The sequence below is a fragment of the Calliopsis andreniformis genome, chromosome 2, assembly GCF_051401765.1.
Source record: "Calliopsis andreniformis isolate RMS-2024a chromosome 2, iyCalAndr_principal, whole genome shotgun sequence".
NCBI lineage: Eukaryota > Metazoa > Arthropoda > Insecta > Hymenoptera > Andrenidae > Calliopsis > Calliopsis andreniformis.
In genome coordinates, this window is record NC_135063.1 from 14,179,007 (window position 1) to 14,205,478 (window position 26,472).

The 26,472-nt window shown below is 44.8% G+C and overlaps 5 protein-coding genes and 1 long non-coding RNA gene across 12 annotated transcripts in view; 3 read left to right on the forward strand and 3 right to left on the reverse strand.

Annotated features, from left to right (window-relative positions):
* LOC143188460 (protein Wnt-4) overlaps window positions 1-8,183 on the forward strand; it is a 45,858-nt gene extending 37,675 nt beyond the window's left edge. Inside the window, exons 3-7 of the mRNA XM_076392726.1 lie at window positions 2,489-2,612; window positions 3,150-3,307; window positions 6,509-6,686; window positions 7,050-7,281; window positions 7,844-8,183. Coding sequence (XP_076248841.1) covers window positions 2,489-2,612; window positions 3,150-3,307; window positions 6,509-6,686; window positions 7,050-7,281; window positions 7,844-8,045 — 894 coding nt within the window. The 3' untranslated portion in view covers window positions 8,046-8,183. The remainder of the gene's footprint in view (window positions 1-2,488; window positions 2,613-3,149; window positions 3,308-6,508; window positions 6,687-7,049; window positions 7,282-7,843) is intronic.
* LOC143188462 (uncharacterized) lies at window positions 647-9,969 on the reverse strand. The gene is made up of 2 exons (XR_013003527.1): window positions 9,859-9,969; window positions 647-1,245 (listed from the first exon to the last, which is right to left on the reverse strand). It is a non-coding gene; the product is annotated as an uncharacterized LOC143188462 (long non-coding RNA).
* A 1,023-nt stretch (window positions 9,970-10,992) lies between these two features.
* LOC143188457 (UDP-glucuronosyltransferase 2A2) lies at window positions 10,993-14,684 on the reverse strand. 2 transcript variants are annotated; one of them, XM_076392723.1, is made up of 5 exons: window positions 13,566-14,684; window positions 13,089-13,467; window positions 12,393-12,738; window positions 11,748-12,006; window positions 10,993-11,504 (listed from the first exon to the last, which is right to left on the reverse strand). In XM_076392723.1, the coding sequence occupies exons 2-5, from the start codon at window positions 13,454-13,456 to the stop codon at window positions 10,993-10,995; spliced, it is 1,485 nt and encodes a 494-aa protein (XP_076248838.1). In that variant the 5' UTR covers window positions 13,457-13,467; window positions 13,566-14,684. The 2 variants fall into 2 exon arrangements, with proteins under 2 accessions (XP_076248838.1, XP_076248837.1); XM_076392722.1 differs by having other exon boundaries at window positions 13,089-14,684.
* Hus1-like (Hus1-like checkpoint clamp component) lies at window positions 12,091-16,046 on the forward strand. Of its 4 annotated transcripts, none has more exons than XM_076392729.1 (3): window positions 12,091-12,125; window positions 15,275-15,608; window positions 15,681-16,046. In XM_076392729.1, exons 1-3 carry the CDS (start codon window positions 12,106-12,108, stop codon window positions 16,044-16,046), a joined length of 720 nt encoding a protein of 239 aa, XP_076248844.1. In that variant the 5' UTR covers window positions 12,091-12,105. The 4 variants fall into 4 exon arrangements, with proteins under 4 accessions (XP_076248844.1, XP_076248846.1, XP_076248843.1 ...); XM_076392731.1 differs by lacking the exon at window positions 12,091-12,125 and adding an exon at window positions 14,221-14,269 and having other exon boundaries at window positions 15,202-15,608; XM_076392728.1 differs by lacking the exon at window positions 12,091-12,125 and adding an exon at window positions 14,867-15,020 and having other exon boundaries at window positions 15,202-15,608.
* On the reverse strand, window positions 15,643-18,156 carry Nup62 (nucleoporin 62). 2 transcript variants are annotated; one of them, XM_076392724.1, is made up of 6 exons: window positions 18,083-18,156; window positions 17,808-17,941; window positions 17,185-17,733; window positions 16,946-17,108; window positions 16,646-16,883; window positions 15,643-16,572 (listed from the first exon to the last, which is right to left on the reverse strand). In XM_076392724.1, exons 2-6 carry the CDS (start codon window positions 17,875-17,877, stop codon window positions 16,210-16,212), a joined length of 1,383 nt encoding a protein of 460 aa, XP_076248839.1. In that variant the 5' UTR covers window positions 17,878-17,941; window positions 18,083-18,156; the 3' UTR covers window positions 15,643-16,209. The 2 variants fall into 2 exon arrangements, with proteins under 2 accessions (XP_076248839.1, XP_076248840.1); XM_076392725.1 differs by having other exon boundaries at window positions 18,076-18,096.
* Window positions 18,157-18,745: 589 nt separating this feature from the next.
* Window positions 18,746-26,472, forward strand: part of Myb (proto-oncogene like protein Myb) — a 32,864-nt gene continuing 25,137 nt past the window's right edge. Inside the window, exons 1-2 of one of the 2 annotated variants that reach the window (XM_076392458.1) lie at window positions 18,789-18,867; window positions 18,938-19,057. In XM_076392458.1, the coding sequence (XP_076248573.1) occupies window positions 19,038-19,057 (20 nt within the window). In that variant the 5' untranslated portion in view covers window positions 18,789-18,867; window positions 18,938-19,037. Of the gene's footprint in view, window positions 19,058-26,472 lie in introns of both variants that reach the window. The other variant, XM_076392457.1, reaches the window with a different exon arrangement.

Consider the following 26,472-nt stretch of genomic DNA (forward strand, 5'->3'; position numbering starts at 1 on the left):
GAGGGAGACAGAGAGAGAGGGAGGGAGGGAACAGCCGACTAAGGGACGGAGGAGGACGCTGAGCAAACCGGTGTATAGGAGTAGAAACTTTGTCGGCGTAATTTTTCGAGCCGCGACCGCTTCTTCACGCTCGAACCCGCTTCCGAGCCTCGGGACGAATCGCCTGCATTTTTCATACCTTTTACCCGATACGCTTTTCCCGCGCAGAGTTTCAGGCGATACTGGCTCAATAGCTCTGCCAAGACGTGACTCTTGTTGAAGGGGAGATTGAGGGGCTTGCTTTTTGCGGCAGATCGGTTTTATGTTGGGTTTGGTATTTTAATTGTGGTGGCGATTGGGTGTAAATACAGGGAGTATTTAGTGACAGAGTTGGAGCTGAAAAATTTACAATTTTTGTACGTGTAAAGTAGTGACCTCAACCTTTAAGGGGCCGCATTCTTTCATTCATTTACGCACATTTTTTGGGAATAGTGAAGAACAAAATTATTTTCGATTAATTAATAGTTCCTTTTTCAAAATCTCGTTTATTGTGGATTTTTAGAGTCTACTTTGGCCCAAAAATTGAAAATAATGGTTAAATACTTTTGAAAAGTAAGGAATATTTTAGTATTCAGTAGATACTGTTTTCTAAGGTACACCAATGAATTAATTCTGCTTTCAATCGAATAAGAGAATCAATATTTCTCCTAAATACTTCCTAAAACTGCATAGAAAAAAGCGCATCAGTGGTATATACAGGCCACAGCCGCCAGGAGTTTCGTCTTCCCCTTAAAGTAAATCTCGAAGCGCGTAGAATCGACTGTCTCTTTAAAGTGTCTCGACGCGAGCGCGCGCCAGTTGAATTCGCACGATTCTAAAGAACTCCCGGAATGCCAGGCTGGAGTTGCAGCTTTCGTTTGCCACGGCTGCAATATTTAATACTTCCACCTCTGGAACAGTCAGGGTCCGCAGCCAACCCTACCCGCGACCTCCTTTCGAGACACTCGGCGTCTCGGGGAATGAAGTCGCGAATTCCGTGATCTCGGATCGCGAATGGAGAGACATGGGGATGGGGGAACTCCTCGCGGGTAAATTAGCGTGAAATCGCTGAAACCAGCATACTCGTACGAGCATACCATCGTGCTTCCACCGTTTATTTATTTCTCCTCGGGTTTCGTGTATACGTTTTCGCCGTTGCCTTCGTCGGCTCCTTCGAGAGACTGAATGGTGTGAAACGAGCTGGCGTGAGGCTTGGGCAAATGGCTTCTGAAAAATTGAGGAAGGGAATCTGTATAATTATACCGAGTCATATTGTGTAATTAGAAAGATAATTACAGTAGTAATTTATTTACTCAAATGAAATGTTCATTATTTCATAGGTATCGTAAAACTCTAATGTAAGAGGTCAACAGGTCACATGTTTCTCTTGTCTATAAAAGGGGAGATCGCCTCCAGAGAATTCATTCGTCCAGCAGGCGCAACAGTTCACAGATCGTCATCGGATGCGCGGGTTCACGGTCCCCAAAATCGCGTTTACCTTCCCTAATGCACAAATCTTGTCGTGGCTGGGTCGAGGGAGGGGAGGGGCTCGCGGGCTCGTCTAGAAACCGGTGCCTAGGTAAACTCGAGCCTCGGGCCTCGATAGCCCTTTGAACGATGCCGACCGTCTCGCTTTTCCGAGTCCAGGTTACCGACAAAAGGCCCACCATGAATATGCATAACACCGATGCCCAGCCATCGAACTTTAATTCCGAACGATCGACCGGATACGAGGCTCGAGGAACATCCTCGGCGAACCGCTACGCGACCCCGCCGATTTATGTCGCGTTTACATTGAAATTTCGACTTGACCCGAGACTCGCCACCACTGCACCTCTCTTACGACGAGGAAACGGGAATCTTGGTATCTTATTGACCCGGTTCTTGGCCCATGGACCACCTGAAAATTCTTCTTTCTAAAGATTGAGATGGTGGCTGGTACCTCTTCACATTCTACTTCTTTCCTCGCGTCGATGTTTTCGTCCTAAATATTTCGTATTTTCTTTCAGCCTGGGATGTAGTGAAATCCATACATGAAAGTTAAAACATGAGAGGAATAAGGGAAACTGTGATTTGTAGAAGAAATTTCTTAGTTCGATAAATCTGACGATCCCAGGATTAAGTGTCTCTAAGTAATTAAATAGAAGAGATATCTCCAAGTGCCTGTCCACCAAATCATCAGTCTCTCACTCTCTCTCACTCTCTCGCTATCGGTGATCAAGGTAACGCTGACTTTGAATTAGCATAATTACCCCGTAATAGAATCGATTACAGATCCTAATTATTCATCGACATCGATTCGGTTAACTACCGTGTCCGATATTTAAATGTGCCCAGCGAGCGTACCCTGACACGTTCCTATTGCCACGTCTCCCTCTCGCGTCGGTGAAAAGGCGCCGACAAGAGACGGCTACCTGTCCGCTTTGGTTTTCCTCCTCCCATTCGTGTCTTTCACGGTTTTTACTTTCAGGCAGTCAGCGCGGGCGCGAGATTGGCCATAGAGGAGTGTCAGCATCAGTTCAGATCAGCGAGATGGAACTGCTCCATCAGCCCAGAAAATCCAGAGAACGTTTTCGGCGGCGTGATGCTAGTCAGTAAGTAGAAGAACGACTGCTAGGTAAATCCTTCGCGTCTCTATGTGGAATCCTTGGCGGAGAGCTCAGAGAAGACAACCGTGCTGAAGGGCAATCGAATCGTACAGAAATCTTAAGTCGAGGATATTTGTCTGGTAGGGACGAATTGATTTACTGAAGTTGTGGCGGGAAATAATTCATGAAAGGGTTAAATAGTAGGTGTTATAGTCTGGATCGGGAATGGACCAGAGAGCAGAGACACTAACACGATACTTTGCCATGGTTCGTCCAAGACGACTATCTTCTACTATCGCATTAACTTCTATGTTCAGGTCAATTTACCCTGAAACTTAATTTCAAAAACTTAGCTCTCGACCTAGCATTTAATTTATCCTCTGCCTTCATCGCGACTCGAAAATAACGTTACCTAAATCCCCTAGGGAAGCAACGCGCTCCCTATTTCGCGTAATCACGTCGCGGCGTCGCTAGGATCCACCTGGAGCACGGAGGAATGAAAAAGCTTCTCTAGAGCAGAAAAATTCTGGTGCATGTTCGCAGACAGTCGCGAGGCAGCGTTCGTGTATGCAATATCAGCAGCCGGAGTTGCTTACAGCGTCACGAGAGCGTGTTCCAGGGGCGAGCTCACCGATTGCTCCTGCGACAACCGGGTCAGAACACGCCGGCCGAATAATTGGCAATGGGGCGGCTGCAGCGAGGTAATATCCCCTTTATATTTCTATCCCCTTGTCCTTTGAAAAATAACCCTGTTGCCGTAAATTCGAATTACCCTGTCGCTCGAAGCCCTTCCTCCTCCTCCCTATCCCATTCGTACCGATTTTATTATCAAGGATCCAGGAGTCTCAGCCTTTATTTAGCCCCACGAACCCTGGAAAATTCATTCCAGAACTGTTGCCCGCTTTCAGAGGCATTCCGCCGCGTACCAGAGCTCTCGCAAGACAGTTTCGAGACCCGAGTCGCATTTTACCAGGCGAAACCGATACGTTTCCCAGCAGAAATTCTTCGAGTTGTTACGCAACGGCTGTTAATTAAACTGGCGAGGGGGTCAATTACCCGAGGAACTCAAGCTAGCGATTTCAATTTCGCGAGCCCGCGTAACAGGAAGCCGCGAAATCTTAATCAATTTCTTTTTCGATCGTAAATCAATCCCAGTGGATGGTTCACGCGACGTTCGCGTCGTTTCTCCGCGGGTTAATGAAATTTCGTTTCGCCGACAAACGACGATTATTTTCACCCTTTCCGGGGTGGGGTGGAGGGGAGAGACTGAACGTAACAGTATCCTTTCTTTGCGCTGCGCGTATACGTCGTTAAGGGGACAGGGCAACCCCTCGACGATACGGAGAACAACTACGAGTACCTTTTTCTCAGAAGCTGTTCATGCTAGAGTCTACGGGCTTTTGCCTGTCGTTTCGCCTATACTTCCGTATATTTCAACCCCTCCGTAAAGTAGAGGGCGACTCGCTCTTCTATTCATGCAGAAAAAGATTCACGTGCTCCAAACAATACTTATTAGAAAGAAAAACGCGTGTGCGATGGATAGAGCGTGACTCGATAGATCTGTGACTAGAACAGAGTGGGAGGAAAGGAAAGTATACTCCATATCGTGGTTATTATTGTAAAATTTTATGGCACTGTAGAGTCAGTTTTCTCCGTCGCTTTGGCTCCGCGGCTTTCTAAAAGAAAAGTGTTAGGAGCTGTTACTTCGTTCGTTAGACAGAGAAAATCAATCTTGCACTGTTGGATACTAGCTCGAAAACGCTGGCTCATTCCATGGGATATTAACTTTGTGCCGGAAAACCTGTAAATAGTATCCAGTTTAATTAAGCCTATCTAGTTATCTCGATCGTGTTCCACGTTAATGGGCTGCTTCGAATTTGTTTTATCTAGAACGATTCATTTTATAGGGGCCCGTGTATGACTACGGTTTTTTTGACTTGGGGGTTCTCGGGGCCACCATCGCATATTTCAAACAGAGACCCACACAGTGTTTTCTTTTGTCCCATTTTTTAAATGAGCTACTGTCTACTAAAACGAATGAGTAAAATATCGAATTTTTTTATAAACTGGGACTGGGGGTATTTAAAATATCAGGCCCCTAATAGATCATACTGTGGCCCCTCTAGAACTTAATAGTCCAAATCGAAAATCCTTCGAATCGACCCACTAGCAACGAAAACAAGCTCTCCCGAAATTTGAAAACCTTTTTAGATCCCTTTGCTCGCAATTTCACTACTTTTTAATATTCCTTAGAAATGAAAAATCGATGGTGAAAAACATACACACTTTTTTCCTCGAACGTTCGATTAGCTAGTCCCCTTAAGCGCGCGGGGGAAGCACTGCCCCGCTCGGGCATCCCCCAATTTGTCGTCTCGATCTCTTCCACGGTCGGTCGACGTAAACCTTAACCCTGGACGAAGACAAAGCTGGTCCTGTAAACGGATGCATTTCATGCGTACGGCTGACCCCTTGTAGACATTGCTAGCTTACAAGGGGATTAAGGGGGCTAAGCTTGTTAAGTTGCAACAACCTCCCGGCCACCCGCCCCCCTGACCCCCTGCCTCTGTCGAGGGCACATATCGGCCACGTAACTCGCACGCGAGCGGTGCAGCACGAACGTAAATACGCGTGTACGCTGGGATAAGGTGAGGGTGAACTGAGGGCGAAACAGAGAGGGGGTGAGTTAGCCGAGAGCAATTGGAAGCACGGTTGCAGTGGAATCGTAGAAAGCTGTGTCCAGGGAAAAAAGGAGAACTGGAAAGAAAATAATTAGAGAAATAGTAAAAAGAAAAGTGTGCCACTCGGAGTGAAAAAAAAATGGTAGAACAATTGAAGAGGGGAAAAAAGACAAGAGCAAAGAAAGAAGGGCGTGAGAAAAGACAACACAGCGGACTCGAAGAAAAAGAGAAGAAAAAAGCGAAGAGGGGACACGTGGTCGAGGAACTCACGTGGCAGGAAGAGAGGAAAGTGTCAAGAAAAGTGGCTGCCGTTTTACTATAGGGATTACCCCGAGGTGACGGCCATTTCCGCGGTACCCAAGCGTAGCCGAGTCCCAGAGGGCCACGGGCTCTTCTTAACGAGGACGATCCCGTGGGACAAATGTCTCGGTCGGACCCGCTGACAGATTTTCGAGATAATGATGTTTACCGACTCTCTCGCCCGCAGCGACCCTGGGACCAGCTTTAACGAATGGAGGAGCCCGCTACCTCTCGTCGATAAGTCGACGCGCGCTGCGTCTCCGTCGACGGAGGGAATCTCTTACCCTCGAGACGGATTGCCGCTTGTGAGACGGATTAGAAGAACGAGAGGACGACTTTGACGGTCCTCGCCACTCCAGCGGAGCTGTGTTACGTTACTCGCGATCAGCAGACGCTTGGAAATGAGAAGGAAAGTTAACTTGCATTGTTCAGTTAGAGGAACGCGTAGGCGGAGGGGGGAGTCTTCTCCTGGGGACGTGATTCTGATCGACACTTTGCAGATAAAGATTGCAGCGTATGCGTTTCAGGAATCGAAACTCTAGTACCGTCATGACCTTCTTCCCTCGTTCCCCTTTTTTCCATTCAGTAGTCCTCGATGACTAGAAGGGGCCAAAAGGTACTATTATTGGAATCACAGAGTATATGCTGTCACTGGAGAACGTCTCAGTTTGTAGACACTGTGTCCCGCGATCTTTTCCTCGTATCCTTCTCCATAGAATTCATCAAAGTCATTCACTCAAGTGTAGAAGTCATAGAGTAGTCATAGAGCAGAGCTCGAGTCGTAGAGTATACCTACACCTGTAACCTTCCAGTTCTGCAAGAGTACTCGAGAAGAAACTGAAGGTAACTTGTACATAAGTCAAGGTATCCTTCCCCTTCTTCTGTCCTCCCTTCCAGTGTCACGAGAATCCTCTTTGTGTCCAGGACATCCACTTCGGCGAGAAGTTTTCGCGAGAGTGGTCGGACGGCGGCGAGGAGACTGTGAAAGAGGGTGTCCTGCACGGGCCGAAAGGGCTGGCTGGCCAGCTGATGAGGAAGCACGATAGCGAAGCTGGCAGGCGTGCCGTCCGCTCGAGAATGCAACGTGTATGCAAGTGTCACGGTGAGCCATTAATGTGTCTTACAGATAAGCGACGCGTCCCCTATCTGCGCTCTTATTTTTCATTCTGCTCGCTTTAACGGCTTCGGGATTTCACCTATCCCTTGTCTTCCCTTCTCGCTGGCTACATGTGTAGGGTCCATGAAAAAAAGGCATTCCAGAGACTTGTATGCAGCTCGAGATCCTGGTGCATCTTGTGGGAAAGGAGGAGTCTCTTTGTACCTTGCTCTTGAAACTGTATCCACTGTACTGTCTTCTTCGTGGATTTATTCTCTTTAGATCAGGGACAATATCGAGGACTTTTTTTGTATTTTATCACCGTGTCTATGTTGTACTCATACGTTCCTGAAATTCTTGACCCCTCAGGTATGTCTGGCTCGTGCAGCGTCCGCGTTTGCTGGAGAAGATTACCAGCGTTCAGGGTGGCCGGGGCTGCACTTGCAGCGTTGCACGAGGGTGCAGCTCTGGTTCGACTGGCGCAACGTGGAGGAAGGAGACCAGCAAGGTTGAGGCCTGCTCGTCCAGATCTGAAGCGACCGAACAAGACAGACCTAGTGTACCTCGAAGACAGTCCCGATTACTGCGAGAAAAATATCACGTGAGGAATCTACTTAGATAAATTCTTATATTAGTCATGCGCTACAAGAATGGTTTAACTGACTCTGTCATCTGCTGGTATAATATTTCCTCCACATTTCTGAACAGAGGAATCATAAAGATAGTCATCTTAAAAGGATCCACCATTGCGTGATAAAAAGATACGACATTCCATTTGAGAATGAAGATGATCTTGACCTTGGATAATAACCACGATCGTGACCCTTGCGTGTCCCATATACAGAGACTGTCAAGCGTTGCAGTGCTATAAATACAGCTTCCACTCCTAGATAGCGATTATAGATTCCTCTCAGCATTGTCTATAAAAAGAGTATTGCCGTCACATCAGTGGAGGAAGTATTTCAGATAACACAGTTAAACGAACCATCCAGCCTAGGAGAAGTCGGGCCTTTGAGGTCTGCAAGAGCTACCAGCTGACTATTTCCACACACCAAGTGTAATTACAAAAGAAACTTTTGGACCTAGATCAGCCTTTGCCTAAGCCACTTTCCATTATACTTCTATCTTAGAGAAAGTCGATGTTGTCATCTACGTTATTTCAGGCTCGGTATTCCTGGCACGAGAGGAAGGATATGCAACCGAACATCCCTCGGCCTGGATGGTTGCCGCTTATTGTGCTGCGGCCGAGGCTACCAGACGCGGGTCCGCGACGTGACCGAGAAGTGCAACTGTCGATTCGTCTGGTGTTGTCACGTGAAGTGCGAATTGTGTCGGCACACGCGGGAGGAGCACGTCTGCAATTAGTCGAATGAAATTGCATTCCCGGTCGGCCTACCGAAAGGTGCTTCACGACCCTTTGCGTCGAGGCAGTTCACTTTCCACGATGGGATGGATTCTACTGGTCGGCCCCGTTCCATGGTCGCTATTTGGAATCAGGCTGGACCCGCGATGGCTCTACCAAGCTGCTCTTTAAGTTAAACCACTGGCCAGGGTCTGACTATCGCGTCAGCTGCCCAGGGCTGTGGAAACCGCCGCGAGAGGCTACAAAGTGTGACACGTTAGAACATTCTGTACCTGACAGTCAGAGTGTCGTAAGTCCACTCTTCGGCAACGGTGATTATTCAAGCGTGTAGCTTTCAGACGGTTAGAGTAACATATCTACATGTATCTGCGCTGTACGAGGTGTTCCTCTTTTGGTCTGCTTGGATATTGTTGCTATTTCTGATGATTAAGGTGCAAGAAGAAGTTTTGCGATCTCTTCTTTAACACCTTGTATCATTGAAAGGAGGAATGGTATCCGAGTTGATTATAGTAAAATGGGACACTCGTATAGGGTACTCCGAAGTCTAAATCCCCTCCCAGCAAAACTGTCGAATTGTTTCAGTATTAATATCATAATAGCAAGTACAATATGTCTGTGAAGTTGCAGTTATGTGGCTTATTATGCTAGTCTGGCTCTCAGGTGCAACATTATGTACGTGAATGTTAACATGTTGAGAATCGATGGTGATGTCAGTCCGGTTCCCAGAGATATGTAGCAGGGGATCGGGCTCAATTGAAAGCGAAGTGCAAAACGCGAAGCACTGCTTGCGTCACGTTATAAATGTGACTTGGAAGAGCGCAAGGCCTAGACCTTTCTCGAAAGGAATCATTGTTCGATCGTACTCCCTTTTTGCGTCACGAGCACGGTGAGTTCGAGCAACGCGACTCGGTCACGACGTCGGTTGTCCCTCGCTGAAACTCAATATGTTAATAATTTGCGGTTTTTTGCTGACACGAGAGAAAGATAGGAGAGAGGAACGTGCGTGCGTGCATGTATATGTATTTCCGTGTGGACGAGATCGTGTGTCCGGATAAGCGAACGACTGAGCGTGAGCATGGGATAGAAGTAATATAGGCGAGATATTAGGCCACTCGACGAGAAGACCATTCTTCTTTTTCTGTTCGTGCTCGCACATTTGCGTATGACGCGAGAGTCTTATTTATGTCGAAGTAAAGACGACGATGTGTAGGTATCTCATTGTATACCAATGCTCTCTAGCGCGTAGAACCACCTTATCTTCACCTAACTATGGAATAATTACAGTGGCTCGCGGAAGCATTTGCGCGGTCGGTGAAATCTTCAGTATTGAGCAGCGTATCGTAGATCAAATATTGTCAAAGTGGCTACATAACCAAGACTACAGCTTGGAGGCTTTGGTAAAATGTTCATTTGCTGTTTTCCCCTCCAAGTGTTTCTGAATACTTTCGTGACCCACTGTACACGGAATCGCTGTATCGGCCGTGTCTCAGCGAACAATGCGAGCTACGAGGAGCGAGACGGACTACGAGAAAGCGATAGTTCACGTCGAAGCGAAATAGGAGAGAAAAAAAAGGAGAGAAAAGGAGAGCGACGCGCGCGCGACACGACGTTATCCGCTCTCGCGGGCAGTTCGCCTCGGGTCGCTCAGATCGGGAACAATTCTGCCAATGACACATGTAAATACCGTCTTCTTAACCGTTTTTGTAGATTTTACGTCCAACGACCGTCTCGCGCTGTATATAGATAAAAGCATGTACACGATCGATTGATGTTAAGTTTATCGAATGCTGCGACGAGGTGAAGACGAAAACTTACATAATAGGAGCTTTAGAGGAGTGATCGCTCCTGCGTTTTCCGCAGCCCACGTGTCTCGATTTTCCTTTCTTCTTCTCAGATGTTCTTTCCTTCTTATTCTCATCGCCATAGAACCATCCAACATATTCGAAGTTTCCCCTTCGCAATCTGAACGCGTGAACAGCGTATTCGTGGTTATTTTCTCACGTAGAGGAAGCTGGCTGTTTCGTCGTATACGCCACACCGATCGAAGGGCCACAGTCTAGTCAATTACGAAGTCCGAATTTTCATCATGTCGCGGAAGCGCTCATACAGCAATATTCTTCATAATCACGACTACGTTTTTTAACTTAAAATAGAAATTCCGTTTTCTTTTTATATATATTCAAGCATTCTTTAATGTTGACACGATAATGCTTTTATTGCGTGTCGTTTACAGACAGAACGGAAATCAATTTTTGTAGTTTATCTATTGTAACAGTTTGATGAAAACAATTTTTCTACGATTTATATCGATTTTACACAGATCTATTAATTAACGTATGCGATAAACAGGATATCTCTATATGAGTATTAGATGATAACTATTAAAATAGTAATCTGTTGTGAGCGACTGAAATTTCTACTTTCTCTTTATTCTCTAGCAACCTCTTTACAGTGATACTCATTTAGGGAAATCCTGTCTAAAACCGACGCCAAATGTCATCGCTTGAAACGACACAAATGAGAAAAGCTACTGATCCGATCAAAGAGAACATGGCCTTAAAAAGCAGTCGAATTAAATGCCTAGGTACCGATTCGTCCGTACGTAATAAGGATCTAGCGATAAAACGCACACGAGCGAGCACTCGTGCGACAACGACGACGACGATGACGACATACAGAGCGCAGTATTGAAAAACGATTGTAATTTATTTTTCTCACGGTTAACATGCTACATCGTACTTCTAGCTTCTTCCAAACAATCAATCAATCAACTTACGAATCAAGTATTCTCGTAATAGTTACGTGTCTTCATTAGCAATGAGATAAACCCTAGCTCGTAACATTTGTATTTGTATGTACCTGTACTCTACGTGCATTTATATAAATACATATGCGAAAAGTGTCCGTATTAGCCAGCCTCTGGGTAACAAATCTATATAGCTCAGCTTCTTACCGCGTGTATCTCCCCTTCGATCTCTGCGTTCTTTTAGATATTACTAAATAACGCGCCAACGTGCAACCGATTGTCGAGAAGACCCCCAAGATACTGCCCACGAATAAGCCAAGGAAGAACTGGAGGTCCTCGTTGAACGTTCTCGCAGAGCTCATCGGCATCAGAAACTCCAGGTTCCCGTCTTTGGCACGCGCCGTGTAGCGTAGCCAGTAAATAAGCCTGTCCACCGCAGGATTTATCCTATCACGGATAGCCAAGGAGACCTTTCGAGCATTCTCGCGGTAATCTATCGCCTCGTGAAGCTGGTTCACCGCGTTCGATACTTCCTCGCTGCTTATGGCGCGGAGTTCTTCAGCGGAGCGAGCAAAACCCAACTGAACCGCTCGAGCCGCGTTCTTGGACTCCAAGGAATTCCTGGGGAAACATATCACTGGTGTCCCGTGGAAACCTACTTCCAGGAACTCGGTGTCTGCGCAGTGGCTCAGCACCACTCTCGTGCGACTGTACCCTACAATGATAGAAAGATAACGTTAGAATGCCAAAGATTCTTTATAGAAGTAATTCATTGGATGCGCTTGGGAATTCCGCTCAAAAAAGAATATTAAGTAAAATGTGTAATGGCATCGCTAATTTCAGTGCACGAGTACTATCATCTTGCTAATGGAAAGTGGCAGTATAATTATCGATAGCTTGGTCAGAAACCTATCAGGATTCTATGCAGAAATTATAAGGTTTCAATGTAGCCTTCTACCTATCAGGTCTTGGCGATCAATCGTCGAGTGAACAAAAAGATTGTCCGGCAATGCAACGTCCGTGCTTTGCCACTTCATGTTCTTCCAAACGACCGCCTGGCCTTCCCTGCCTTGCGGCAACTTCTGTGCCAACTCCTTAATCAACGTCTCATAATTTTCATCCAGGAGAACCACAATCGTTCCCAGCCTATGCTCGATCAACGCCTTGTGCAGCTCCCCCTGCAACGGGTGTGGTCCTCTGCAGTGATGACAGCCGACCTGCAACATTAAATATTATTAAAATCGCATTCTACAACTTCTTGAGAAGTACTGATCAAGATAACAGTACACTCCACATGGCTAATAATCTTAATTGCAATGCAGAAGAGGACTCAACAGTGAGTGACTTTATATCATAAAGTTAATACGAAATCTCTTCCAGTAAGTAGAATAGTATTACTGAAACACCCTGTATATTCAGAAGGAAACAATTTTCCCGTGATATCTGAAATTCTCGTGAAACGAGGAGTTTCATTCACAGGAATCGTTTGAGTACGCAATGGTGAAACGTTCTCAACTCCGATCGAACAAATCGAACATTGGAGAACGTTTTACCAGGAGAGCATGAAACCGTACGGAGTTAAGCGTTTTTCCATCCCACTCACTTCGGCTATCAGCTGCGTGAGCGGAGCAAAGTCCGACCGCAGGACGACGTCGCCACCCCAGAGTATGAGGCGAACATCTGCGTAGAGATTGTCTAAATTGAGACCGGTCTCTGGCAAGTATTTTCCCGCTATCCGGAGAGCATACGCCGCGTACTCGTCTCGGGCCGTCGAGAATATTGACCTCTGTGAGAAACTCGTCCGCAGTCGCGTCCAAAATCCTGTGTTCTGAACTGGTAGAGCAGCGCCCGTGTACTCGAACACGTAAACCTCTTCGTCTCGGTTCCGAGTCCATATCACTGGTATCGACTCTATCGTTTTAGTCCAGGGGATCAAGCAGCCATCGTGCCTAAAAACACAGACAAATTAAATAATAATCTTCCGCTATATTCCTCGACTGAATTTTTTGGTGTTTAATTCTGTGGACCATAAAATTCAGCTAGCAAGAAAAATTTGTTTCTCTACTTTAAAAATAGTCCGCGATCCAGGCACTGTAGCGCACCGGAAGTGATTCCTCGAGAAACGACTGTACATCAAACTTTGATCTCGAAATAGAAATAGAGGAAAGAATAGAAGGGCTCGATGTAAGGACCAGTCAGCTCCAGTACTTTAATATTTAGTATCTTTTTTATTTATATTGAGAAATTTTTGAAACCTGAACTGATCGATTTTTGCATTGAGTCCTTCAATTAGACATACCTGAATGCAGGGAATATGGTAAAGGTCGGCTGGATCTCTCGTATCTTCTTCGCAATCTGTTCGTCTTTTAACAGTACCTCGCAGGCCTGAATCGCCTTGGTTTCAGGGTACGCAGATTCTTCGAACTGAACGTTTAGTGTCAGAATTTCGACATCGATCAAAGTCTCGTAGAGCTCCTTTTCGTGGGACGTTGGTATTATTAAAGTTGCATCGATCCCTTGATCCGATAGAGTATTCGCTAGCAATGACAGATCGTAGATATCCTCGAAAGCCACTACCACTGCCGATTGTGGGGGTGCAGTCAAGGTTGAACTACTCACGATGTGAACGAGGTAGAGGCAGGCGCATAATTTGACGAGTAAAGACATTTTGGGATTCACTGAAAGCCACGATCGATAGAAACGAGATTCAGGGATTTATATTTCGAAGTAATATCGTACTTCACAGAGAAACACTTAGAAGATACTTATATCTTACATAGAGAGCTATATTCATTCTAGTTTCGAGTAATCTTCTATTTATCGCGAGCCACGATTTCGAAACGGGTCATTTCCAGAGAAGGAAAGAGAGATGTCTGAAACTCCGATAAATGGAAGCTACTTTCCTTAAATGCTTGTCGAATCTGCTACGAATCTGTTCTCAAAATCTCCGAGACAGCAGAAACTTATATCCTTTGGAGTCACTATCTATAAACGTAACGTGAACGTGGAACACAGTTACTCACGGCGAGTGTATAACGCTGATGTAAGAGTTAATATGAGACGAATTGTTTCGATCGAACTGTTTATTCTTCGTGATACACGGATCTTTACAAACCAGTCTTAAACTATACATACACACGATACAATTTTCGCGCCTTGGCGGTGGATTCGAGTAAGTTCGGCTAGGTAAATAGCATCACTTTCCACTTAAGCTACGCGAGAGAACGCTCGTGCGTGAGACGCGAGATGTTTCGGTTCGAGAACAGATGAATATTAGGCGTACGATGAGACTTATCTGACGCAGGCCGCCACGAAGCACAAACGATCGCGTGGGTTGTAGCATTCGACTTTCGTGAGCGAACTTCGTCGCGGTCCACGGTCCAGAGCGAAGCTCAGAGAGCAAAGCCGGTTAAACGTTCAGGAAACGTGTGCTCGCATTCTGAGAACGTATGGGTACACTCTAATTAACCGTGACGCAAGGTTTCATCACAAAATATCACGCGACGCATTAACTAATCTCCTCACGCATAATATTTACGAATGAAGTAATATTAGGAAAACGAATCATGTCACGAATAATTTGTATGTCACATATACAATATAGGTTAGGTCTTGTAACCTTATATTTACGTCTCGAATAAATTCACGTATCCAGTCACACTGTTCCTGCATTCACATTTTCCATCGTGCACTATGAAAACCTAGCGTCGTTTGTTTACAAAGGATTCTTATCATAACCTCTTTAGATCATTGAGTTTTATGCTGTATATTACGCGGTAATTACCGAATTTTATGGATTGTTCACTTGTTAATTGTAATGTCCATGATGTTTCTCAATTTAAAGTTTTTTTCAATGTGTTAAATTATATGTTGGAGTTAAATAAGATTCATCGGGTTTCGAAAATTAAGCAACTTTTCAATGGGCGACTTAGTCACTGTTATGCCATCTGTCGAGATAAAATCTATGGAACAATCTTATACATTCGTGATTAATTCAATTGCGCCATCTTTGAGAATAAACCATGAGTGCCACCTGAGTGAAGTCAGTGATACTAAAGCTTGCAATATATGTTTTCGAAGTGATAAGCTGTCAAATGTCGGTAGATTGTTCTATGTTCCCGCGTAAAATTTGCGGCTTCCAATACAGTTTTATTTCACCACTATCGTACAAAAGTAATCATGAAATTTAGATGTAGAATGGTAGATGTGATCGCTATGAGAGATTTTACGAGTGAGTTTAACTCTTTGACATCATTTCTAACCTTTTCTGGTATCCTAATTGAACAGAAACGTACTGAATTTTATAAAAAACTACAGTTAATAAAAAATAAATAGCAGTAGTGTAATAATTATATTTTTATTTTGAGTTCATTATATCTTCTTGCTATAGACGCAAACTAAATTTATTTCAGATATTGTTAATATCATATCCCGATTAACGAAACAATGTACTCTAAGACTGACACAAAGTGAATTGTCCTTCAGCGTCGGCGATGATCGATTGTCGATGGTGTGGGCAGAATTGAGCCAGGATCATTTCTTCACGGAATACGTTATGCATGGAGTTACCGAGGAACAGAACGAAATTTATTTGGAACTTGACGCAAGCATGCTTGCCAGAAGTCTGGGTTCTTTAAAAATGACCGCGAAAAGTGTAAAAATCAAATTGACGAACAAACGACAACCTTGTCTCACGTTGGAAATCGAGTTGCCTTCATTAAGCATAGAATCGAGGCAATGCTTGCACGATGTACCTGTTCGAGTTATTCCTCGACGCGAATGGGCCGAGCATCAAGCTCCAAATATACCAGAATTCGATGTATGGATTCTTTAGATTCTGACTGGTACACAAATTTGTGGAAAAGTAAATTATTCTTTAATATATTTTCAGATATCAGTAGATATGCCACAACTTAAGTACGTGAGGAACATTGTTGAGAGAATGAAGAACATGAGTCCGAGATTAACGTTGAGTGCCGATAAATCGGGGATGTTCGTACTTCAAATCGATAACGATAGCGCAACAGTCTCTACACACTTTCAGGATCTCCAAGTTTGGAGTTGTAGTCAAAAAGAGCAGGAGGACAAAGTGTCTGCTACTGTAGATATTAAAAAGTTTTTCATGTTTTTAGCATGGGATGTTGTACATCCTGATGGTGTAAAATGTAATATACTCCAAGATAAGATGGTGAACTTGTTCCTACACTTGGCGGATTATCTTAAAATACATTATTTTATTCCTGCCACTGTTACTTGAGTTCTTGTTTGCTTTATAGTATTATCCTAATTTAATATACATACTTTATTTTTTATACAAACTTCCATCTTGTGTTTTATTTACTTTTAACGTGTAAAAAGAACTGATACAAGACATTCTCAAGAAAAAAAATAAAAAACTATTAGTCACAAAATTCTGGCAATTAATTGTAGGCTAAACTAAAACTTCGTTCATTTTCTTGCCTAAAGTTCTGATGCATCTGATCAATTTGTTGTATCTTCTGGTTAAGCAGTGACGTTTGCTGATCCAACCATTGCAAACTGTTCATGTGGGCGTTTAATATCTTCCCGATTTGAACAATCGGATCGCTGGAATCCTGAGTACGATTAGCTTGATTCAAGTGTTCTATTATTTCTTTTAAATCTTCTGACATTCGTTTTAATTGTGTATCGAGATCTTCCGCTAAACGATACGTGTATTCTCTCTCTGGATCCGAAATTGAAAGGGAAGCCAGATCCTTCTCTAGAGGTACCAGACAATCCTGTAGTTCCTTTTGTTGACCAACCTATAATTATAATTACATATTAGAAAAAAATTCATAACTAATATTTTACTCAGCGTATAAGGGATTAACTTACAACATAGTCCAATTCATGTTCCAGTTGTTGCTGTTCAATCTTAACCCTCTCAACCTCTTGATTAAGTGCCACTATTTTCTCTCCATTAGTTATGAGTAATTTATCCCAAGCATTAACTTGTGCAGCTTGGTTCATAAAAACTTTTTCTTGTTCCTCTAACTCTAGTGTCCATTTATTGATAGATTCTTCGAACGAGTTTATAGAAGCTGGCTGACCCACACTCGCGGACGATGTAACGCTATAATATGTTATCTTTTAATAATTAATTTACTTATATTTAATATTAAGAAATATACCTACGTGGTAGTTGTTCCCAATGATGCCTGGGTGCTAGGAGTTGTGAGACTTAGAGTAGTAGAAGTTTTACTCAGAGGGAATCCTGTTGTACTAGCCGTAGTTGTTCCTGCACCAAAAGTAAATCCTGTGGGTGCGGCAGTTGTCCCAGCAGTGCTTAAAGAAAAACCTAAGAAAGATATTGAATCAGTTACGTACTTTCAAAAACAGAATTAAATCTTGTCTGTACAAAGACTGATACAAACCTGCTCCTGCTGTTGTCGTTGTAGTTGGTGTTGTTGTAGTAACGGATGCTCCACCAAGAGTGAACCCAGTTGCTGATGCTACTGTATTCGGTGTGCCAAATGTTAAGCCTGTAGTTCCGGCAGTTGAAGTAGCTTCACCACCTCCCAGACCAAATCCACCAGTAAGTGGTTTAGTTGCAAAAGCTGATGTAGATGCTGTTGTTGTTGTAGCTGCAGTAGTTCCTCCTAAGTTGAAGCTTAGAGTGCTTCCGACAGGTGCTGCTGCAGGAAATCCTACAGGTGCTGCTGTGCTGATTGCACCAGGAATTGCACCAGTAGTTGCAGTTGTACCACTGCCAAATGTTAGACCAGGAGTTTGAGAGGTTGCAACATTTGCAAGAGTAGAAGCAGGTGTGCCAAAACTAAATCCTGTTCCTTGAGCAGGAGTAGTGCTTAATCCAGTACCCAATATGCTAGCGGGTTTGGTCTGAGGTGTTGTTGTTGTTGTTGCTAAGGAAAATCCTGCTGGTTTTCCTGCATCTCCAGCTCCAGTAGCCCCAAATGTAAAAGCTACAAGGAATATATATTTTATGAGACTAATATATTTTTTTCTATCACTTTTTGTGCATGGTAGTTAAACATACTTGTAGTTGGAACACTTGCAGGTGCAGTGGTACTGGCCAATGTCTTGGCAGCACTAAATGTGAACCTCATTTTTAATTTTTATTTTTTACTTCTTATCTCTATTGTTATTCGTTATTTCTCTTATTCTAAAGACCTGTAAACAAATACTTGAAGTTAACCTTCCTGATTTCAGAAGTTATTAAATTTAACTTAAACTTTCGGAGGAATTGCCAACATTTCAGATGAGAAAGCGAATTATTTTAAGACTGTATATTTAAAGGTTCCTACGTTTTACCTATATTTGATAACCTTCGTGATTGAAAGTAAACTATTCGAACCACTGCAATCACAAAACTGATTCTATCGTTTTTAACAAATGATCTGTAAATACTGGATAGTCTGGATACTGTGTGTGGTTTTTGAACATAGGAAAGCTGTGTGATTACTTCAACGCGAACATTTTTTAGCACAAACTACGTTCGCCATCTGGACAGAGTCAACGATACTAACGTTTTTTAATTCACACTAATTTATATTCAAAAGATACAATTAATTAAACAAAATTGAAAGAAATAAAAAAAATTTGAAAATTGAAAAAGTCTGAAAACTTTAAAATGTGATTTTTTTAATTTTCACAAGTTTACTTAATCATAGCGCCAGTAGATGGCACTTGAATGATCAAAGATAGATTCCATGCAATTTTTTAAAACGTTTTCTGCGTAAAAACAAGAATCTCTTTATTCACTATCAATGTATAAGTATCAAGAAAAGGAAATTGCTTATTTATTTATCACAAAGTGTACAAAATTCATATAATTCCTAATCAGATAACACAGTTCATCCGTCTCTCAACAGATGTCAAGGCCGTCCTCATTTGCGTCTAATTTTCGCACGAGGAAGTACCCTGTTTAGTTTACACATGTCGAATAACCCATAATCTGTGTCGTAAGATCTAAGGCCCTCCTGTCAAGGCTTGTGTGTAAACAAAAGCGATATTAATGTGTACAGGTAGCAGATCGTGACCTTCGTTCCCCGACAAAGTTGTCGAAAAACATTCGTGCATTGACACGGCAGTTTTCGGTACGTTCTCTCCCTTGGAGGTTGCGAATCTTTGTTATTCGGCAGAGGGTGAATTCGGCCATGTTGTCAGGTTCGCCGACCGAAGGGAATTTATCGTGGTAGACGTCTATACTTCGCTGACTGTGTCCTCGATCGGGTGGTCTTTCACGAATGATGCAGCACTAAACGATATGCGGTTTGTCGGAAAGAGGTGAGTCTATTTCTTTACAATTTACATACGTCAGTTTCTATGTTAATTCTCGTTTTCGCTAATCAACATATTCCCCCCGGATCTCAATAATAAAAAAACAGTCACAACCGACTGTGTCGTGTTATTTAATCAAAGTCTACGATTACATTATCCAATATTCCAAGACGGGCTTTCGATTAAAGATACATACGTGCGTGAAGGTCGATGTTCGTAACCGCGATAGAATTCGGAGGTATTTAACCCCGAACACGACTAAGCGAACCTCGAGCGGTCGAATCAAACGATCGCCGCGCAGTTTTAGATAATGTTAACTCTATTCTCTAAATATTTCAATGTCGAATTAAAATAATAAATTGACTTCGAGTGTGTGATAATACTGCGCTGAATTATAAATAAGTTCCAATGTAGGCAAGAATTAGTGAATCTAGTGATTCCAAGAATTTCATTTAAGCGAAATTCTCGAGTTGCCCGAAAGTTGGCAATTTAATAAACGAATAGACCACATCTCGAGAAACGAAACAGATTTATATCTCAACTTCATCATAATACATGCAACACATAGTGATACATTGTTCTCGTATTAGATCATAGATTTTCAACTTGATCCGAGAGAACAGAGAACGTTAGCGATAAGGTTCGCGTGACGTGCCTCGTAATACTTTCGCAGATATTGTTCTCCGGAAGTGTAGTCGCGGTGGCAGTGTATTTAAATGTTCCATGCGTATATTTTTTACATTATCGAGCGTCTAGCCAAGGCAGGTGGTAAAACACGTGGCATGCGTAGAGACCGTGCACCGGTCCCGTGTGTTCTCGCCTCTTCGTTCGTCTCTCGGCCACCGATACACTTTTCTCTTTTCAATTTCCACCGCCTCTCTACCCCTCCCTCCATTTCTCTCTCTCACGCATACACACGATCTGCCGTCCGTCTTCGTATTACACGACACGCCAGTATGTAGAAAGCGCAATGTACCCAAGGTTCTCACCCTAGGTCGCAAGATACATCGGAGCACAAAGAATAGGCGCATTCTGTCACGTCTTTCGCGATACCTGTCTCGTCATTAGGATCCATGAATCGGCGATAAATTTTATCTACACGAGGAACGTAGAGATCGAGGGACGAAAGAAGTAGAATCGTGGAAAGGGAACATTGCTCCTTTCTACGAGTCAGTTCCTCGAAAACGTATTTATTTGATATCGGTAGATTCGAAAATGTCACGTGACTCATAGTTCACGATCCACCGTTGTGTCGCGTTGGCAGGATCGATGCAAAGGCACCACGGTCATGCGAGGATTTTTGGAGGTTAGCCGCTGACTACGTTGTCCAAGTTTTTTCATCCGATATCGTCTTTCTCATTCGCGGATCCGGTAACCCAGAAAGGTATAAGGTAACGCGTGGCGAACTCCTCTCGGAAGGGTCAGCTTTCTCCTTTCGAAAGAAAATATTCGAGAGAAACAATCGGCCGCGCTGCGCCCGTATTGGCGCCACGCATCGCGCGAGAAAAGCGTAACAGTAGACACGTTGCGCTGATGATGCTGTATTTACCGCCTTCGGAGTATGAGGGTACGCGAATGGCGGCCATATTTCTTTTTTTTTTCAAGGGGACATGCGATATCAACACGTGATATATCAAACTTTTTTTGCTTTCCTATTCGGCTAGCTGATAATATTTTTTGGGTCATTTAATGGGCTTAGCGAGGCTATTGTTGAATCAAGAAATTCCTTTGGCCCGTTTCCGCTTGTTATCAAGGTGGCGCTTGAACGACAGGAAATAAAACTGTATCAGTAACTCCATGTTTAACGGGCGTCACGTGTTTGACCGGGTAAGCTGTGATTAACCGCAGACGCATTCTCGCAAACTGGATCCTCCCTTCCGACGTATCAACAGCTCGCATACCATTTCCCTATATTTGCTTTGCTGTAGAAGCCAGGGACCGTAAACCTACCGATAAATTCCTCTTTAACAAGTTGTTCTCAGAAACTCAGCCTTCACGCTTCTCTTGCGTTACGGGCCCTTTAGCGTTGATACCTGAACGCCTTCATTAGTAACTTCAGTGAAATTCTCGGTTCTATTTTTTACCTTGTAAGAGAGGGGGAAAATAAAACGGGACACCTATGTAAGAGTGTTTATTTAATCCTATATCCGCACATTATAAAATAAGCTAATTGAGCTCACTTTGAAATTATGTAATATCAGTGATAGAACACTCTCATAAATGAGAAGCTGTCTGCTCGCATTTGATCATGGGAATATAAGCCTTCTATGCATCAAAGACTCCAATGTAGAACGCTGGAATGATCCCCGTTCATTAACATTTTTTTCCCTCATTGTGGCCAGCTTCGGCCCCCGATATTAAGAGTCCAGATGGTACAAGTCCACCCCAGATTCATTTCGAGTTTCCGAGCGTTCGAGGATCTACATAACCCTCGGCAGACCCCTCATTTCGTCCATATTGCACCCTATCTCATCGACTTCTATGTCTAGCCTGCATTCACGTTTGCAGTCGTTTCAGAGGTAAACGTGAATCCCTCTTTTCCAATTCCCGCTTCTCCAATAACCAGAACACGATTTGCGCAGACCCCCACCACGAGGATCATCTTTATCAGGCAATGGACAGACGGATCGCGGTGGCTGGTAATTCGCCAGCCGCGCGTGCGATTGTTCGGCCCGCTGCGAGCTCATCTCCCTTCATCCCGGCTTCCAGAGCGTGTAACGCTTCTACTTATCAATATTAACTCGCCCGTTGGGAGATAGAGTGACGTCAACCCACGGACCCGGTGTCCCGCATGGCAACTGCCAAGGCGTGTGTTGAGCCAGGACGCAAGGACAAACAGACGCCGCGCATAGCGCACGCAGCGCGTTCAGGAACGCACACAACACCACGTTTCCCTTCCTCGTGCACAGCCCTCGCGCGCCGCGCTTCTTGCTCCACCCTGACTCTTTCTCCCCCTCCTCCTCTCGCCTTTCTTCCTCCCCGTCCCCCCCGCCGCCACCCCTCCTCACTCTCTTTTCTTTTCTTTACACCTTTTGTGAACTCTTCCTCTTTCGCCTCGAACGCGTTTTCTTTCAATCTCATTTCCGCTCGCCGCTCCGCTGTTTTCTTCGCCGACTCTTTCTCTCTCGCTTGTAATCTTTTTTTCGCGGACTAATTTTTCGGCCCCTTATGGCCCTTTTGATCTCGCACGGAATCCCTCCCTCGAGACTCTTTCCGATCGTTCTTTTACCTTGGTTTACATTGGTGACAGATGTGCTGAATTTTATCTTTCGCATATCTCCCGATCCTCTTTCTCCAGTTTTTTCGATTTTAATTACTGCATCGTGACTTTGTTCCGTTTGATTGAGCCACGTTGCCTTAGCGTATCTTTTTCCCACATTTTCTTGACCCTCTCTTCCATTCTTTTTCTTGTTCCCGTATCGCTGTCTTCGTTCGTTTTTTATCTCTCTCGCTCAGCTGAGACCAGTACGTGTGTCGAGCGTGCCTATGTGTGTGTCTCTCCTCTCTTTTCCACGGTCTCTCTTGCTGGGCGCGCATTCGAGGGTACACTAGCGAGCGGCACGCATCATCGTCGGGTGAAAGAGACGAGGAGGGTTCTTGTCTCGTCTCGTTTCGTTTCTATGAACGCGGCAGCTGTCTTCTATTTGTCTTCTCGCACACTGGCGCGCGAATCGTCGCGACGACCAGGGTCGCTGCGATTCCGCGCGACAGGATGCTCTTTAATCTCCATAGGATTGATAAAAATGTCTGTCCGCGGCCGATTCGCAGATGTCATCGTTAAGGTTCTGTTGCCGTGCTATATTTGGCCCTCGCGTCGGCCCTGAGTCCCACTTCACTCACAGTCGCTCGATTATCGGTTTGGGGCCACAAACTGTTCATTCGTCGACCGTCGCAGTGGCCACTGGTGACTTACAAGGCCCCCTCGAAACACGTACAGCAACTGAACTTCGACATTAGTACGTAGAAAAGCACAATATTGAGTTATGAAATTGAGGACCCTCCCAAAGGTCCTAACCCTGACCTCTCTCTACACTTTTTTCGATCCAACGAAAAAAGCTTGAATCCTCGAATCTTCGTACTTCCTCGAAGTCCAAAAAAAAAGAAGATTTCGACTGCTACATCGTCGTTTCAGTCGAGCCATATTTCTTGCCGCAGCAGATTTCGATAACGTCAATATTTATGGAGTTTCGTGGTGGCTCCGATTACTCGTAGCCGCCCTCCGTTGATTCATTCGTAAATATTACTCCGAAGTAGCGATCCATTAGCGATGGACACGTGTTGCTTAATTCGATAATTAACACGCGCCAGTCGGTACGCGTACCGCGCGCAACGAGGCCTTAAACGAGCCCTTGGGGGAGTATGCGCGGCCAGGCGACTTAATTACTCGGTCGTTAGTGCGCTCTAAAACAACGGCGCGCGATAAAAGGCTGAAGCGTCGGCGATGTTTATCGCGCGGGTCGATCCGCGCGGAGGCAGCCGTCATGTTCAATCGTTTCGTTGCACTCGAGTTCGAGAACCGGGCGAAAACCCGGCACAGGAAGAGCTCGATTCGCGCTGGGCTTTTTTAGTCAATTACCGATCCACGAACGCGAATCCTGTTCGGGTACCGCAATGCGGTCGGTAACTCGCGGCTCTCGAACTGCGGCGCGTTGATACGACCGAAAAATTACGGGGTGCCTCGTGTTCCTTGTACGAATACCAACATCTCAGGGATCGGCGGTTCTCAATCCTTTCTGGCCACCCTGGTCCATCCGTGGGCACTCGGTGGCTGTGGAATGAATGAGAACCCGGAAGGCGGACTCCCAGCGCACTTCAAAGGGAAAAACCTGTCTGCATCGTGGAACGACCTGCACATCCATTCTCAGACGTATCGGTCTGCCTTCTACCGACGTATATGGCATCTCTTTCGTACAGCGTCTACCACTGGAATTTCATGCGGCGCGTAGACGTCTAATTTGTCTTGCGCCTGCGTCTACCGCGTAAAGTTATTTGACGACAGCCTATCGTTCATTTCCTCGACGTCCTTCAGGGGCTAGATCCAGGGGAAGCTTTCTTAATCCAATCTCGACGGGTTTCCTTCTTTTTTGGGCTTTCGAAGTACGCAGGCGGAATACCTGGGGAACTGGGAAATTGTTGAAACGTGTTTGACTGCGTGTCTTGGTGTACAGAGTGGGGGTAGGAGGTGTATATCAAGTCACACGTCTTCTATATTTTTTAAGTTTCGTCAGTTTACTGTGACACAGCTCGTTAGTTTATGTCATTATAGTTTTATAGGTGCTATTTCCTGTGATGTTCCCTCGAGTTTTCGCGAAAAAGTCCCGCGCGCAATCTCGTGATCTGCGCACTCGTAGTACGCAGGTCCAGCGCCATGAAAAAAGGAGCAGCGAGAGGGACGCAAGACCCCGGGCGCCACACGCGAGCATTTTTCTGCATTTCTTCTCTCAACTCGCATCCCGCTCATTGTTATCCAAAGTCAAAGGATATTACGCCATCTGGTGTTGTCAGAACGATACGAGGGAGGAGCTGCGCAATCTTGTTCGACAATATCGTCGATTCAGGGATGGGCAGGAATGAAAAAAAGGATTCGAGTATAATTTTTCGCGCTTCCCAAGCGCTACGGCGCATGAATGGCAATTTTTTCTCCTCTGGTCCTTTTTCTCTCCAACAGCGAATCTTTATTCGGGTCTGGGTCTCGGGAGCAGCCCAAAGAATTTCGTGACCTGTTCCATTGCATTCATTTCCATATTCTCTGTATTTAGTGTTTACGTCTACTTCGTATCCGGTCGCTTGAATGCCGAACAAAGCCTGGCGAACTGGTAAATGAACTAGACGTTGATATTGCTTGCCGGTAACTATCTTTTTTCTACGCAAGTATATGCGCGCACTGCACAATGCGATATTGTGAGAACGCAGGATCGAAAGTCCTAATTTTCTTCTCGCCGAGGGCATCGACAGCGTTCGAAGAACATTTGAATAAATATAGAACGAGTTCTTAGCAATGTATAAATAGGACCCTAAGTGACTGTAAGTTAACTTCAACCGTTTCAGTCCTACCGATGCATAAGAGTCAGCTCGAGCGATACATTTACCATTGCAATCCTGCAGAGATCGATTGACGATGAGAGTATCGCCAGGGTAACGAAACACGGCGATTGGTCGAAAAGGATGAAGCTAGAGGGGCAATTATTCCGATCGCCATTATTGCATTTAAATCCAGCGTGCAAAAGGCTCGATGTCGACTCCACGTGGCTCGCTTTTGTTGGTCCTTCGCGTTTCGAGAGGCGATCGGTTCTCAGAACACAACGGCGAAATCGCGAGGCCTTGCGGAGAGCTTACATCCCGGACCCTTTCCTCTCGCTTCCTCCTCCCTCTCTCTCACGTCTCCTCTTCTCTTCCGTGTCGCCCAGCCTTCTCCTCTCTTCCTCGCCTTCGCGTCTTTTTCCCCCTTCGTTTATTTTTCTCTCCGTACCCCTGGCTCCTGCTCTCTCGCTCGCCCGCGCTCTCTCGACGCGACGACCACACGTAAAGGCCAATTCACACCGAAGATTAATGGCGTCCGCGAGACGATTCGTGGAATTCGGATAATTGTCGTGGATTCTGCGTTCTATGATTCCCTCTGTATGAGCTCCTCTCTCGCTGCATCCTGTCCCCGCTCGTTTCCTTCCTCCCTCGTTATCGCGGTAAATGTTTCTTGAGAGCGCTCTGGCCTCCTTCGTCGCGATACCGAGGCCAGTGTTCGCGGTCTCGCCGATGCATCCGTGAATAAATTTTCTTGCCAAAGGGAGGACCGATTTTTATCGGGAACCAGGTAAAATCTTGAAGAGTTTGCTGGGTTTTTTTACGTTTTTCATATGGCGCCAGAGGGGATTCGAGTTTGGAGTTTGATATTAATATCAGTGCTGCTCCAGTAAGAGAGAACTACGTCTCGGCTCTACAAGGAGAAACGCATTAAATCCTTCGCAACCGTTCATCAATCGTATCTCGCCGCCGGTTCCAGGAGTAGGGACAGTTTGTAAATATTTTCCTCGACCCAAGTGACCGTTGAATTTTTTAGCGTCTCAAGGCCCTCAGGATGGAGAAGCTGACTTTGGCGCGTCCTAACGTTCGACCTAACGATCTACAAGGTGTGCAGATAGAATTCTAAGGTTTTCTAGAATCTGTAGCAACAAAATTTGAAAAAATATACACGCTATTAAATATCGGGAAAAATATTGAAACAAATGATTGAGAATTCGTGGGAATGCGAACAATGGGATTCCTGAATCACAAAATTTCCATTTTGTCGCTGTAGAGCTTTAACTTAAGGGCAATATACTGTCTGCCCCAAGTCGAGAAGCAAATCGAGTTGATTTAAATCTGAGCTTAGGTAAAGGTATACTATGGTGACCCATGCTCCTTGCTCAACGGCCCGAAAGAAATTT

Bases quoted from the DNA above. Each gene is read 5' to 3' on its own strand.
- LOC143188457 (XM_076392723.1), bottom strand. From the start codon at position 13,456: ATGTCTTTACTCGTCAAATTATGCGCCTGCCTCTACCTCGTTCACATC. The intron at 12,739-13,088 runs GTATGTCTAATT...CTGTGTTTTTAG, and splicing joins ACCATATTCCCTGCATTCAG to GCACGATGGCTGCTTGATCC. The intron at 11,505-11,747 runs GTAGAAGGCTAC...CTATCATTGTAG, and splicing joins TGATCGCCAAGACCTGATAG to GGTACAGTCGCACGAGAGTG.
- Hus1-like (XM_076392728.1), top strand. From the start codon at position 14,969: ATGAAATTTAGATGTAGAATGGTAGATGTGATCGCTATGAGAGATTTT. The intron at 15,021-15,201 runs GTGAGTTTAACT...AATTTATTTCAG, and splicing joins CGCTATGAGAGATTTTACGA to ATATTGTTAATATCATATCC. The intron at 15,609-15,680 runs GTATGGATTCTT...ATATATTTTCAG, and splicing joins CAAATATACCAGAATTCGAT to ATATCAGTAGATATGCCACA.
- Nup62 (XM_076392724.1), bottom strand. From the start codon at position 17,877: ATGAGGTTCACATTTAGTGCTGCCAAGACATTGGCCAGTACCACTGCA. The intron at 17,109-17,184 runs GTTTGTATCAGT...TATCTTTCTTAG, and splicing joins AACGACAACAGCAGGAGCAG to GTTTTTCTTTAAGCACTGCT. The intron at 16,573-16,645 runs GTAAGTTAATCC...TTATAATTATAG, and splicing joins AACATGAATTGGACTATGTT to GTTGGTCAACAAAAGGAACT.